We start from the raw sequence: 14,757 nt of genomic DNA, 5'->3' as shown, positions 1-14,757 counted from the left end.
AAAGAGGCCAGGCCTGTTCTGGCCCTGTGTGGTACCATAGTTGGAGGATACAGAGAAACAGAGGCAAGGACGGTATCTGAACACTGACATTGGCAGAAAGAATGGATGCACTGTATGTCCTGGTCTTGCAGGGCTATGACTTAAGCCAGCCTCTAAGCCACTGAAATGACTTTGATAGCCAACAACAAGGGAGAACGTAGAAAATGACATCAGCCGTAGAGTTCTGAGTATTTCGATTGTTACCGTAGCCTGGAGCAGAGCATGGGGCCAGGCGGCCTCTAGCTGCTGATTGGACCCAAGTCTTCGGCTGTTATGTATGAAGCACAGCTAAGCCGTGAACACAGAGAATCACCATCCCGGGTCTCGACAAGACTTCAGGCCTGTCGCACTATGGTTTACTCTGTAAAAAGTTGAAACACAGAAACATTGGCATTTAACCCAAACGGTGACAACCCCCCTTCAAGTTGGGGACACTGGTCATGTATTGTCTTAGTTCTGTGGGAATTCTCACTCCCTCATATTGTTAGATGCCAGACAAATGGTTCTCTGTAGGCGAGAGTGTACGCAGCTCTTGGAGGAGTTTAGAAACTTGGCGTGAGAGTACATCAGCTCCTGAACTAGCTTGTCAGTCTGGGCAGCTGGCCAGGACCTTGCCTGGCTCTGAGTCACCCTGGTGCCTCTGTGAGATGACGGGGTGGGAGAAGGAGTGGGACGCCTGCTCTTCTCTTCTGTGATTCTTAGGAGATGAGCTCCTCCGGCCTTGGGAGGACTGAGGCCCTGTGGGAAGCACCAGGTCTCTGTCCCGCAACACCAGCTGCCTAGGGATTTGCCCCAGCATTGGCAGCCAGGGGCCTTGCCTCAGCCTGTCCTAGCCGTGTTGGAAGGTGACAGGATAGGAGCTCTGCTTGGGCGAGACAAGGACAAAAGCCACTTCTAAAGATGGCATTTGTGGGGCGAAGGCATTGAGCAACAGTACTGTGTTCTCAGCGCATGAGCCCATGGCATTCTCTGGGCCCCTGCTTGTAGCCAGGATGAAAATCAAAACCCAGCAGCCACCACAAGAAGCTTTGAAGATGGCCCTGGGGAGAACTTCTGACACTGCCTTTAAGTTCTTCACTTTTTTTAAAAAAAAGGGTTTATTTATTTACTCATTGATAATATGTATGTACCTTCGGAGTAAACATAAATGTGCCCCACATGCAGGCAGGAGCCCACAGACACCAGAAGAGTATTGGATCCCCTGAAATGTCAGTTACAGGTGCTTTAAACTGCCATATAGGTGCTGAGGGCTGAGCCTGGGGCCTCTAAGAGAACAGCCAGTACTTGACAGCTAAGCCATCTCTCAATCCCTCAATGCCAGTTCTTAACTTTGGATTACGGAAGAATTTTCTGTTATAATCCAGGCACCTAGAGATGCTCTTCTGCTGGTATAGAAGCACGGGATGGACTAGTTTGAACTGGTGTGTCTGTATATAACTGAGACTTATGTTCGTGCTTAGGGCCTTCGCCTTGCCTTAGGCCCAGAGGTTCTGGGAAATTAGCGTGTGGGCAGAGGCGGAAGAGCAGCAGCAGTGTCCAAGGAAGCATGCATGTGATGGAGGTGGATAAACCCTTGGGTCCCGTGCGGGTGAAGGAACTCTTGCCTCTCTCTGGAGAAAGCCACAGAGGAGGGTGGGGCAGAGATGGAAGCCACACTGAACAGAGCTCAGAAATACATGAAGATCTGCGCTGAATCCCTGCCAACCAAGGGCCACCTCTTGGGGAAGTTACTTTTGCATCCCACACTGTCCTAGTGCCTGTTCGGCCAGTGCAGTCCAGAGGACAACACTCTAACTGAGCCTCATCCCAGCCTGTGTTCAGCTCTTAAAGCGGAGTTCCAAAGGGAGGGGGGGCACACAAGAGCTTCAGCTGGTTAGTTAAGGGTCGCACAGTCAAAATGAAGTGAAGGTCTCTGAGCCACTGTGAGAGCACTGGGATGCCACGTGGTTGTCCAGGAATCCAAGGCTGTCCCTGTCCTGGGGTTCTGGCTGTTGTAAATAATCCTCATAAGCCTGTCAACTTAGAGTGTCGGGAAGAAGACGCAAGAGGGCAAGATAAAACAGAGCCATGGTATTTAGCACGCTGGGGTTGGTGAATGTCTTCAGATGCTGCAGACGTCAGAGCACATAGCATAAGGTGAAGAGCCAGCACCTAGGTTGTCAGTCTGCAACAGGTCCTAGTCGGACTATAGCGCATGCCGTGCCATTGTGTGGCTCATGGGTTTCTGTACCTTTGTTTTCTTGCCTGGATTGATTATGAGCATCAGATGAAGTGGGCTGGATGTAGGCCCTTCCTGCATCACTGTTGGGTGATCTCTCTGAAACAGCTCCCAGCATGCACCCTTAGTCCTGGGTGTGGGTGTTATCTCCAGGCTCCAAAATGGTAGCTTGGAGCTATCATCCGCTGAATGACCAAGATGGCAAGGGCAGGGGCTCCAAGGATCTTAAGACCAGACGGTCTTATCTGAAGCCTCATTTCAAGCCGACTCTGCCTCATAGGGAGGCTGTCACTGTAATCTGTGTGTGAAACCTAGCATTAGCAAGGGCCTTAGAAACCGTGACCTTTCTTTCGTTCACAAGCCCTGTGACCACCTTCACACCTCCTACCTTTGCGTGGGTGGGAAGCTCCTCAGTTTTCTTTTTTCCTTTGTAAACTAAGGACAAGCTGTAAAAGTTCTGTAGTCGCTAACCCTAGGTCTCAGTTTCAGGTTGTAACTTTCTTTTCTTCCAACCACTGTCTGGATGGGATATGGGGGATGACGGAGCCCAGGAGAAGGAGAAGAAAGGGAGCCACTTAACAGAGGATGGTGTGAGGAGTGCAACCAGCGGACTTCTGTGGGAGGTTACCCCGCCTTGCAGTTAGCGACCTGACACAGAGGACTTCTCATTGCAGACAGGTGGTATCCCATGACAACCGTGCGTTAATTTTTACCCTCCCTTTACAGCATCCAGAGAGCAGCCTTGGTGGTTCTGGAGAATTACTACAAGGACTTCACCATCTACAACCCCAATCTTCTGACAGCATCCAAATTCCGAGCCGCTAAACACATGGCTGGCCTGAAAGTCTACAATGTAGATGGTATGTGCTTGGAACTGCGCATGCCGTGAGAAGGCCACAGTTAGGCGCCCTCGTCACCTAAACTTCGCGGTCCATTTGCCTCTTCCCGTGCTCTGTGCTTGCCTGGCGGACCTTCCCCACTTCAGAACAGTTTCTGTTTTATGTCACTTGTAGGCAAACATGTTTTCCAGGGGAATGTCAGTTCACGGTCTACATACATGGCAAGTTCATCCATTTGGGGATTTTGGTATTGGAAACTGTAGTTGTGTTTCCTGCCTCCTGCTGGGAGCATCTTCGATTGGAAGCCTTTGGGAAAGGGCTGCTTTTCCAAACTGGAGCAGCTTACCCAAAGACCAGAATGCTTCTCCAAAGGCGTGAGGCCGAGACATGTCAGCAGTTCAGGCACCTGGGAGCTCCTCTCGGGCTTCTCAGTCCTGGCTAGGAGCAGGAGTTGAATGGTGACGAGAAGCTGGAGCCAGACTTGAGGAGTCGGAGCCCAGCTTCATTCAGGGTGTCAAGTGCTTAAGTGTGAGAAACTGGACTCCCTCTGTGTTATTTCTCTCCGGGGACCTGGGATAAGACAAGGGCTTTGCAGACACCATAAGAGAATCACGTTGTCAGCTAGTCAGCTGATTTACTTACATAGCAGCTTTGGTGATGGCAATCTCTCTCGCTCTCTCTCTCTCTGTATAAAGTGTAAGCTTCACCGCGTGGAAAAACTTAGTGAGACCAAATCCTCAGTAGCAGGTCACCCAGAAGAAACTGAGGTCCTGCCCACGTCTCTCCTATAGCGCTCACGGTGACACAGATGGGGGATTTTGTGGCCGCTAGTCACTGGTGTCTGGGTGGTGACTGTAAAGGCTGCTCAGGCTTAGCGTGTTTTCCTGTGTGAGGTCACTGTACGTGCCCTTTGACTCTCTTTCCTCTGTCTGTCCTTGTTCTCCCATCCTGCTCTTCTCTCTCACTGTCCGCTGCATGTGATGTCCCAGCTGCCCTTATGGCCAAACTGAAACTTTGTGTCGCAGATGGTAAGTGACATCATCTTCAGCACGCTCTGGCGGGTGTTGTTCTTGGCCAACTTCTCAGTGCTGAGCCCCCTGCAGCCTCTTCAGGGTTCCTTTTCCATTTCCCCATCAGGCTGGGGTTAGATTTCTCGCCTGCTGTGACTATGGAGTACGGTGCCCAAGGGAAGTTACTTTTAGCATCCCTGTGCGCTCCATAGGGGGCGGGTGGGAGACTACCCTGGTACTGTTTTTCTGTTCCATTTCCTGGCCTTTGATGTTAAAGCTATCCCGCCATTCTCCTTTCGTCCAAGGGCCCAGCAACAATGCCTCTGGTCAGTCCCGAGCCATGATTGCTGCAGCTGCCCGGCGCAGGGATTCCAGCCACAATGAGCTGTATTATGAGGAGGCTGAACACGAGCGACGGGTGAAGAAGCGGAGAGCAAGGTTTGTGACCCTCACACTCTGGTGGGATAGTTTATTGTCACCTCCAGGATTGATTTTATGCTTGCAAACATGACCTGCGTGCTTGCTGACAGTCCACTGTACTCTCGTGTTTCTCAAATTTTGTGTGGGGGGTAATCACCAGCAATCAGACATACCTCTCATGCCCGTCACAGGTTTGGGGCCCACTACACCGTCTGTGGGTCTGGGATCGGGCTTGGGAATTTGCAGCTGGTGCAGATTCCCAGGGGCTTTTCTGCCGCTGCCCTTGGAGGGTGCCGGCCCCACCCTCACTGTTTCCCCTGTTAATTGAAGGTGACAAAGGTGACTTCCCTTATGCTTGCTGCCCCATTCTTTCTTTTCCTGAGCTGCTGGGATGGGAGGGAGGGTGGAGCAAGGGGGCCCAAGCTCTGGTTTCTTTTCTGTTTTTGTAGCACAGGCTTTGAACTCTCTGTGTATATGAGGATAACATTGAACTTATTTTTTTTTTAAAACCTCTTTTAAAGCATTTATCTATTTGTGTGTGTGTGTGTGTGTGTGTGTGTGTGTGTGTGTGTGGTGTGTATACCTGTGTGTCCATGTACTTGTACATGTATGCCGCAGTACACATGTGGAGGTCAGGACAACTTTGGGGATTGGTTCTTTCCTTCCACCATGAGTTCAGCAAAGGCCTTTACCCTGAGCCATCTTGTCAGTATTACCTCTCACCCTGCCTCCCGCTCCTCAGTGCTGACTTACAGGAATGCCTCACCACATGAGGTGCTGGGGATCTCTCCTAGGTCTTGTGGTACTGGGCAAACACTCCACCAACAGGAGCTCCCCAGCTTTGGTTCTTCATCAGCTGCTCCTGTATATACCCATGTCCTCTTCCCAGATGGAGTTTGAGCGGAAGCCTTCCTACTCACCTTTTACTGGAAAAATTAAAGCGCAGGTTAAAGAGCATTTTCTGAGCTCATTATTGACAGAATTGAGAAGCCCCAGGGACCACCCACCCCTACCCCCACCCCTACCCCTACCCCTACCCCTACCCCGGCCCCTCCAACCTTGTTTCTCCTGTTCGTTTTCTTTCTCCTGGTCTTGGATTCCCATCCTCTGGAGGACAGCTAGGGATGCGCAGTGTGACAGAACCTTGGAAAAGTTGGTGGTAGGCACAAGAGGCTGTTTGGGTCTTAGGGGACTGTCCCTAAACCCTGCAGTGGGCTCAGCCTTGATGACTGTGCCGCATCTCCTTCCAGATTGGTAGTGGCAGTAGAGGAAGCCTTCATCCACATCCAGCGTCTCCAGGCTGAGGAGCAGCAGAAGTCTCCTGGAGAGGTGATGGACCCCAGGGAGGCAGCTCAAGCCATCTTCCCCTCCATGGCCAGGGCGCTGCAGAAGTACCTGCGCACCACGCGGCAGCAGCACTACCACAGCATGGAGAGCATCCTGCAGCACCTGGCCTTCTGCATCACCAACAGCATGACCCCCAAGGTGCGCTGCCAGGGTTGGTGGGTGGGCAGTCACCTGACGTCCTGTGTCTCCTCTGCTGCCGCCACACTGCTTTGATTTGTTTGTTTGTTTGTTTGTTTGTTTGTTTGTTTGTTTATATGCCCTTGTGTGTTTCCATGTGAGCATCTCTCGCGTGTGTTTGGATGCCTCAGAAAAAAGCCAGAAGACAAAGTTAGACCTCCTGGAGCTAGAGTTGCAGGTGACTGAGTCTCCTGATGGTGCTGGGAACCAAACTGGGGTCTTCTGGAAGAGCAGCAAGATCTCTTTAACTGCTGCGCCATCTTTCCTACCCTTCCACTTCATCTTTGACACAGGGTCTCTCACTGAACATAGAACTCAGTGATCCTACTGGACTGGCTGATCAATGAGCCCTTGGGCCCCTCCTCTCTCTCCTCTTTCTGCCTCCCCAGCAGTGGGTTACAAGCATTAACTGCCATGGCTGGCTTTTTTGTGGCGGTGCTAAGGATCTGAACCCAGACACTTTACCCACTGAGCTGGCTTGCAGCCCAGTACAATTGTTTTTGTTTTTTTTTTTAAATGTACGTTTTGAAGGCCTCTCAATTCTATTACAGAGAAAACAATATTTCACCTTGTACTAGTACAGTGTGTAGTGGCTAGGGTGGACCCTAGATCTAAACTGACCCATTTTAACCTGGGTCTTCCACTACCTGGCTGGCTGTATTGCCTCATGCAAATAGCTTCTAGTGCTGTGCCTCAGTTTCCTAGCCTATAAACTGAGGGTGTTCCTAACACTTCAGTGTTAATTCATGTCATATCCTTAACATCATACCTGTCGTTGCATAAAGACTAACTTAGTAGCTATCAATTTTTGGTAGGGTACCACCAATTTGGATGTTGTAGAATTTGTTTTACTGAACAGGTTTTTTTTGAAACACAATTAATAAAATCTCAGAGATATCGGGGTTCAACTTGAAGACCAGAAAAGCATCACAGCCAGTCACTGACTCTTACCTTGACCTCAGTCCAAAAATGGTGATCCTGCCTGCAGAAAACTTCAGAATGAGACTGAGACTGAGAGCTGTCTCCTCCCGTTTTATATTCCTCTCTAGTTCTGGGGTTAAGGGCGTGCACCACTACTACCTGGTTTCTCTGGCAAGCTAGTGTAAATACTGAGATTAAAGGTGTGTGTCATTGTGGCTACTGGGAGTAAAGGTGTGTGTCATTGCTGCCTGGTCTGTAAGGCTGGCCAGTGTGGCTGATTTACTTTTCTGATATTCTGACAAACTTTGTTTATTAAAAAAAAACAAATGAATGCCACTACACTTTTGGACAAAGGCATTCAAACACTTTTAGGGATGGGTATTACAGTGAGCATCAATGTGATTTAATGGAGAGCTGTGGCCAAAGACAAAGGGTGGTTGCAGCAGGCGTGTGGTGAGTTCAGGTCCTCACCCAACCACTCAGTTGGTTTGTAGCTGTACATAAGTTTTTTTCTATACTTGATCCCTCCCTAAAATAGGGATATCTGCTCAACAAGGTCGTTGTGTAAGAAATGATGATAAATAAGGCTATGTAGCATGTAAATCATACGGAGCCATGAATGACGTTGGCATTGGTGCATAGGTAATATTTAATAGGTCTTGTCCTACGGACATGTTACTCTTACATGTCCCACGCGTGTCAGTGCTACAGACTTGGAAAAGCCATGCAGAGATCTCCAGAGAGAAACTGTAGCGTTTACCATTTCTTTCACTCAGTAGTCTCTCACCCAGGAAAACAATCCAACACAGTCAGGTCCATAGTCAGTTTCCTGTATCCGTGGACTCCTCATCTGTGGTGTCAGCCGGGCATGGATGGAAACATGCAGCCCTGCACTGAGCACATATACACACTCTCCTGTCACACTGAGCATGTGCACACACTCTCCTGTCACTCTGAGCATGTGCACACATATGCACACACGCTCCTGTCACTCCGAGCATGTGCACACACTCTCCCGTCACACTAAGCATGTGCACACACTCTCCCATCACACTGAGCACGTGCACACGCTCCTGTCACACTAAGCATGTGCACACACTCCTGTCACACTGAGCACGTGCATACACTCTCCTGTCACATTGAGCATGTACACACACTCCTGTCACACTGAGCACGTGCACACACGCTCCTGTCACACTGAGCACGTGCACACACGCTCCTGTCACACTGAGCATGTGCACACACTCCTGTCACACTGAGCATGTGCACACACTCTCCCGTCACACTGAGCACGTATGCATGCCGTTCAGACACACTGAGTGTGTACATAACTTCCCCATCACTGTCCCCTGAACAACACAGTGTAGCTGCCAAGTAGCATCATGTAGTAGATCTTGTAAGGCAGAGAGATGATGTACTCAAAAGTGTACAGATGTCTGCAGGTTACTTGCAAATGCTGTGCCATTTTATATTAGGGGCTTGACCATCAGATTTTAGTATATGGGGGGGTCCTGAAATCAGCTTTTCAATTACTGTCTATATGCACAACCATACACTGAAGGTGGATTGCCCCCATCCAGAATATTCTATGTGACTCCAAACTGGAAATCATTTACAAATGTGTCTAGAATGCTATGTGGTATATCATCTGTTGGAATGTGGGAAAAAAGTAGTTTGAGTTTTAGCTACAAAACCCCAACGACAACAGAGCATGAGCACAGGGTGTAAATAGAAAACTACATGCCTGTATGCAGAGGAGTGGTCTCTGGCAAGGACGAGGGACTGCTGTCCTCCTTTCTTCAGGGTTGCTAAAAGACTGATTTCTTCCCATTTCTTTTGAAAACTTATGCTTTCTTGAATGTTTATCATAGAGTAAGAAAAGTCCAGTGTAAAAGGTTGTAATCACAGTCCTTAGGAGGCTGAGGCAAAAGGATCATGAGTTCATAGCTACCCTGGGCTACGTTAAGTTCTAGTCTAACCTGGGCTACCTAGAAGGACCCTTCATGGAAACAGAAAACAGACAAACAACAAAAGCAACTAGAGCTGGTGAGATGGCTCTGTGGATAAAGGCACTTGTCACCAAGCCTGAGTTCAAGCCCCAGAACCTACATGCTGGAAGGAGAGACCTACTCCTGAAGGTTATTTTCAGGTCACATACATGCCATGGCATTGCATGAGCATGAGGGTGCACATAAAATAAACAGTAACCCAAAAACTAAAATTAAAAAAATTTTGAGGAAGAAAAGCCCTGTCTCCCTCCACTCCTACACTTCTCACTTATGAGAGCTGGTGTGTGTTCTAGTGTTTAGGGTGGAAATGCTTTGATCCGTGTTCGTACTTTGGAAATCCGCTTTCTCCTCTCAAGGCTTCTTGGATCTTCTTTTCAATACCCTCTAACCTGGCTTGCACAACTCCGACTCGCTCCCTGTGAAGAGCTGGGTCTGATTCCTCCAGATCCGCAGATTTGCTTAGCCGCTTGTCTGTTGGTGCACATTTGAATTGAGTTTCCTGAGTCAAAGCCAGGGGTTGGATGTTTCTGTGACTCCGATTTCACTGGAACACAGCCACACCTCCTTGTGTACCCATCACCGTGGTGACGGCTGCTTGCAGTGCACAGTGGGGTAGAGGAGTTACGAAAGAGGATTGCTTGAAAACTGAAAACGTCTTGATCTCGGCCTAGGACCAGATGGATACATGCCAGTATTTTTCCATTTATATTACTGGCTCATTCTTTCTCTCAACTAAACTGACCTGTGTATTTAATTCTGTGCCAGATGGACCAGAAAGTCACACTTTAAAAAGAAGAGAACAGTGTTGCTGTGGGTCTTGCCCTCTACGAGCATGAAGCCGGCTAGGGAGGAGACAGCAAGCCGGTCATAGTTCAGAAAGTATAAGCTTTGACACGAGAACATCCCAGTCATTTCAGGAGCTTTGACAGAAGAGCGCGTCAATCTATCGAAAGGGTTAAGAAGATAGTTTAAGGAGGAATGGCGCATGGGAGGATTTAGTAGAAGCAGAGGACTTCAGTTAGCTTGGTGTCCCTGGAGCAAGAGCTCGGAAGAGGGGAGGGGACATTGGTCTGCCTGTCTCTAGAACTGGCCTCGCGGGTTCAGTCCTAACCGCCAGTCACCGTGTGCCAACTGAGCTCCAGCGGGAACCGTGGGTGCTTTGTGAGAACCAAACCTTCCCACCTCGTGCTAGCCCAGGGAGTGAGGAAGTGCCGTCTTCACCCAGACAGAGGGTGAATGACTGAGCAAAGGCACAGCCAGCAGGTGATAGAGCACTCAGTTTTGTCTGTGTGGTTGTTCTTGTCTGTCTGTCTTGGAGTCACTGACTTTCCCTCTGTACCAGGTACTTGACCTGCCCTCAGGGGATCATTTGCTTTAGTGGGGGAGGTAGAAGAGCGCGTACTGTGGCACCTGTGTCTACAGGTGGCTTGTCACCTTAGAAGTGCCTTCTGATCCATGCTAGTAGCTACTCTACTTCTCTTGCCTCATCCTCCGGTTGCAGATTGCCAAAACAAACAAACAAAACACAAAACAAAAACAAACAAGCAAACAAAACCAGTGGGGAAGCCCAAGAAGTCTTCCTTCCCCAGAGAAGGTTTCTTGGAGCTTCAGCCCGAGGAGCCAAACTCTGGTCCAGGGTCTCTGTGTAACGAAGTAACATTTCCTAGGAATAGATAAGATGGCCCCTGGCCGCATGGTGCAGCCACCCTTGTTAGTTCCCTAATGCTTTTCTCTGGCTTTCAGGCTTTCCTTGAACGATACCTCAGCGCGGGTCCCACCTTGCAGTATGACAAGGATCGCTGGCTCTCGACCCAGTGGAGACTTATTAGTGACGAGGCCGTGACGAACGGGTTACGGGATGGAATTGTTTTCGTCCTTAAATGCTTGGACTTCAGCCTCGTAGTCAATGTGAAGAAAATTCCGTTCATCGTACTCTCTGAAGAGTTCATAGACCCCAAATCTCACAAGTTTGTTCTTCGCTTACAGTCTGAGACGTCAGTTTGAAAGGTCTATATTTGTGGCTTTATGGAAAAAAAAAGAAATATATAGAGATATATATGTCCGGGGGGGGGGATCCTTTTATAAAGATTTTTTTTTTAATTCTTCAATACTGACTGAAACTGGCAGATGATAGACCAGTATCTTTCGACCATCTGCACTTTATTTGGAAGGAAGCAGATGTCCACCCCGACAAGCGACTGGTGGCATCTGACTTTAATAGATGGGACTTCTGAAGAAGCTGTTCCCTGGTGTTCCTGTGACAGCTGTAAACCAAAGTGGAGCTGCTGTGTCCTTGGGAGCCTCGCCTTACTGGTCCCTGCCTGTCACCCCCGCTACCATGTCCCCCTGTACTTCTGGTCGACCCCTTCATAGGTTCCCTTTGTCCTGCGTCAGGAAACTACACATCCACACGTGTGTTTGCACATGTCATTATCCATATCATATCACTACACCATCCTGGGGAGTGGTGGGCAGTCCAGGAAGTACCCACCCACCAGCATCTGTTCTTTGTTGCCTTAAATTCCACAGAGAAAGAGCCCAACAGAAACTGTGCGCTGCCCCTGCCGGGTTGCAGCTGTTCAGTGATTTGCTTTCTCTTTTCCAGATGGAGAGAGCTACCTGCCTTGTATCTGGCCCTGCTCCTCTAATTGGCCCGAGGCACGTAGCCTTTCCCTAGCCCTGGGATTGACCACCCGAACGCCACTGTAGCCTGTGTTGAGCACCCCAGACCACAGCCCCACCTGGTGGGCGGCCCTGGCAAGGCTAGTTCTGTGCCCCCAGAGCTTTCCCAGGGTGTCCACAAGCTCTTTGCACAGCCTCAGCCTCTCCCGCGGAGTCCTTTTCAGAAGTAAGGTGTGACCCCGGGGAGCCATTTAGCTGCAGAGCCCCCCCCCCCTTAGGCTGCAACAGAAGCCCCTGCTTCCTTAGCCCTGCTTCTCACAAACCAGAAGAGACCAACACTGTGACTCCCAATTGGCAGGTGCCCCTTGTAGCTATCCACTTTCCCAGGGAGACAGGTACTCAGAAAGCTCATGTGCCAAGCTGACCTGTCACAGGAGACCAAATGATGCCCACCACGCTGGCATCTGTTGCTGTCCTATTGCTGTGGTTTGTGACCACCATCACTGTGCAACGTACTGCAAGGAAAGGGGTACTCTGCCCTTAATTACTGGTCAGGAAGAGAAAGGGAAAAGGGGTGCTGGGAAAAGGGAGAGTGAAGGGGGGTCAGCATTGCAGTCCGGGAGGCCTCTTCTGTCTGCTAGATTTTTAACTGGTTTCATAGGACTGTCCCTTGATGTACTCTTTGTAGACATAGGTGCCTCCTGGCAGAACCTTGTGCCAGGGAGTGCCCACGGAGCCATGTCCTGAAACCTTAAAGTGGGGTGTCTCGGTCTCTGTTTGCCTTCCTATATCTGAAGCAATGATTCCCCAACTATTCACTTTTTCCTTTCCTGGCTTCAGGGATCTGGTTTCAGGAAAGGAGAACACTGTCACCATGCCCCTTGTCCCTGCATGTATCCCTTCCTGTTTATGCACTTGGTAAATCACACTATTTTATCTGTCATTTTTAAAAATAATCAAAATTGGCTTGGGATATTTGTAATATATCTGTACTTGGAAAAGCGAACATTCTTCACTCGACAACTTTTAGCTCAGGAAGGTGTGTTGGGGAAGGAAGGGGAATCGCACGGGCAAGGCGCAGAGCCAGGAGACCCCGTGTTAGTAGCATGGCTCTGTTTAGGACACAGAGTGGAACCACGGTGCTTTGGTCTTAGTTTTTCCCATTAGGTCCCTTCTGACTGGAAGTTCCTTGTGATATCTTTCTCAGGAATATTTTAATAGGTAAGGTAAGGGGTGGGCAGTCTGCGAGAGACTGGCTGTGTGTGGAGTGTAATGTCACAGGCTAGCTGCTTGGCCACGAATACCGTGTGGCTCTGAGTGCCATAAATGCACAGAATGTGGGGTTAAATGTAACACTGCTTAAAATACTGCGCTCCCTACGCTGTCTTAGATCCTGGCTCTCGAAGGGGTTAAGTTGGAGCCGTGTATTGGTATGTGCATTTGCAGCAGAGTAAGAAAGGTGTAAATTAAGGAATTAATTTATTTTTCTCTCCTGCCCCCTCCCCCTCTATGACTCTTTGCATAGTAGAATTTCAGACTTCCTGAAATTATTGTTTTGGTTGTAAATTGAATATCGATTTTTTTTCTTTCAAAACACGAAGTTTGCATCGATTTCTTCCCAAAGGAGAAACAAAAATCAAAGGCAAATTAGGCCCTTGTGTTCTCACATCTCAACAGCTTGAGTGACTAGCGAATCGGGACCATGTGAATGATAGTTTGGAAAAAAGCAGTGGAAAGATGCAGAAAGTTGCATCACATGATTGAAGACAATAAATTTTTATTTCATTTCTTGGAGCCCCACAGCCTATTCTTTTTAAAGGATGTAAATTGTGCCCTAAAGCTAGTAGGATGCATGATCCTGTTAAAGTACACAGGATTCCATTAACTTAAATGTTTATAGATTTTTTTCCCCTATAACTTTCAACCTAAGTTATTAAAATTCTAACATTAAGTGTGAAAGAACTCAATGCCGAGAGGAGGTTCGCTATGGCTGTCTTCCCCCTGGTGATTTTTGGTTGTCTACAAAAGTAGACAACTTTTGTTCAAAAGTGTGTGCTGTTAAAAAAAAGGGGGGGGGAGCAGTCTTTAATAGTCTACGAATTGACTATTCAAAAAGTCTGCACCCATGGAAATTAGAATAGGTTTTAAAGTTATAAGGCTCATTCATCCTTAGGTTATCCACAGAGTCAAGATCTTTTGGCTAAAGTTCACAAAGTAAGCCCCAGAGGAAATGCTTATCCATCCCCTGCCACCTCCTGACGATAGCTGCTTCCCTCCCTCTCTTCCTCTGATCTCCCTTTTGAGATCTGCACAAAGACAGGTTCTTTACAGCAGAGAGGGTGAAGTCAGTGGCCTGCTCATGTATGTCTGTCTCATCGCAATTCATTGTTAGAAGCATGGGACTCCTTTCTAAAGAAGGGGGGGGAGAGCTGGCCATTCTGGCGAGTCTTACAAAGACTTACGGTCTTTGCCACACCTTGAGTGGTGGTGGTCAGTCTCCTTTCCATACTGTCGTCTTGGGTGCATGTCTTAAATGTAACAGCCTGTCCTAGGGTTGCTATTGCAATGGTGAAACACTATGACCAAAAGCATTTGGGGAGGAAAGGGTTTATTGTCCTAATGATTCCACATCACCATTCATCATCAAAGGAAATCAGGACTGGAACTCAAGCATGGCAGGAACTTGGGGGCAGGAGCTGATGCAGAGGCCGTGGAGGGATGCTGCTTACTGGCTTGCTCCCCACGGCTTGCTCAGCCTACTTTCTTATGAAACCCAGGACCACCAGCCCAGGGGTGGCACCACCCACAATGGACTGGGACCTCCTCCATGGATCACCTTTTAAGAAAAATGCCTTCAGACAGATCTTGTGGAGGCATGTGTCAATTGAGGCTCCCTCCTCTCTGATAACTAGTTGTGTCCAGTTGACATAGAACTAGCCAGTGCAGAGCTCTGTCTGTAAGCGTCTATCAACATATTGAACCCTAGACATTGTCTGCCCACTCCTCCTCATTGCCAACCACTGACCCAGGGAAACAACAACGCAAAGTCCCTGGTTTACTCTCAACCCTGGCCCTGCTGTGTAAGACTCCCCACGTGTGGGTGCAAATCAGGGAAGGGGAGGGCTGGTTTCTGCCTGTATTTCTCTGAGTGTGTG

The 14,757-nt window shown here is 48.8% G+C and overlaps 1 protein-coding gene across 1 annotated transcript in view; it reads left to right on the top strand.

The window, feature by feature from the left end:
• Positions 1-12,956, top strand: part of Vangl1 (VANGL planar cell polarity protein 1) — a 41,627-nt gene extending 28,671 nt beyond the window's left edge. The window contains exons 4-7 of the mRNA XM_038311180.1: positions 2,984-3,117; positions 4,412-4,544; positions 5,777-6,011; positions 10,724-12,956. Of these exons, the coding sequence (XP_038167108.1) occupies positions 2,984-3,117; positions 4,412-4,544; positions 5,777-6,011; positions 10,724-10,984 (763 nt within the window). The 3' untranslated portion in view covers positions 10,985-12,956. The remainder of the gene's footprint in view (positions 1-2,983; positions 3,118-4,411; positions 4,545-5,776; positions 6,012-10,723) is intronic.
• The last annotated feature ends 1,801 nt before the right edge of the window (positions 12,957-14,757 follow it).

The sequence above is a fragment of the Arvicola amphibius genome, chromosome 14 (assembly GCF_903992535.2).
Source record: "Arvicola amphibius chromosome 14, mArvAmp1.2, whole genome shotgun sequence".
Classification (NCBI taxonomy): Eukaryota; Metazoa; Chordata; class Mammalia; order Rodentia; family Cricetidae; genus Arvicola; species Arvicola amphibius.
Note: the sequence above shows the minus strand (reverse complement) of the source record. Positions and strands in the feature narration are given on the sequence as shown.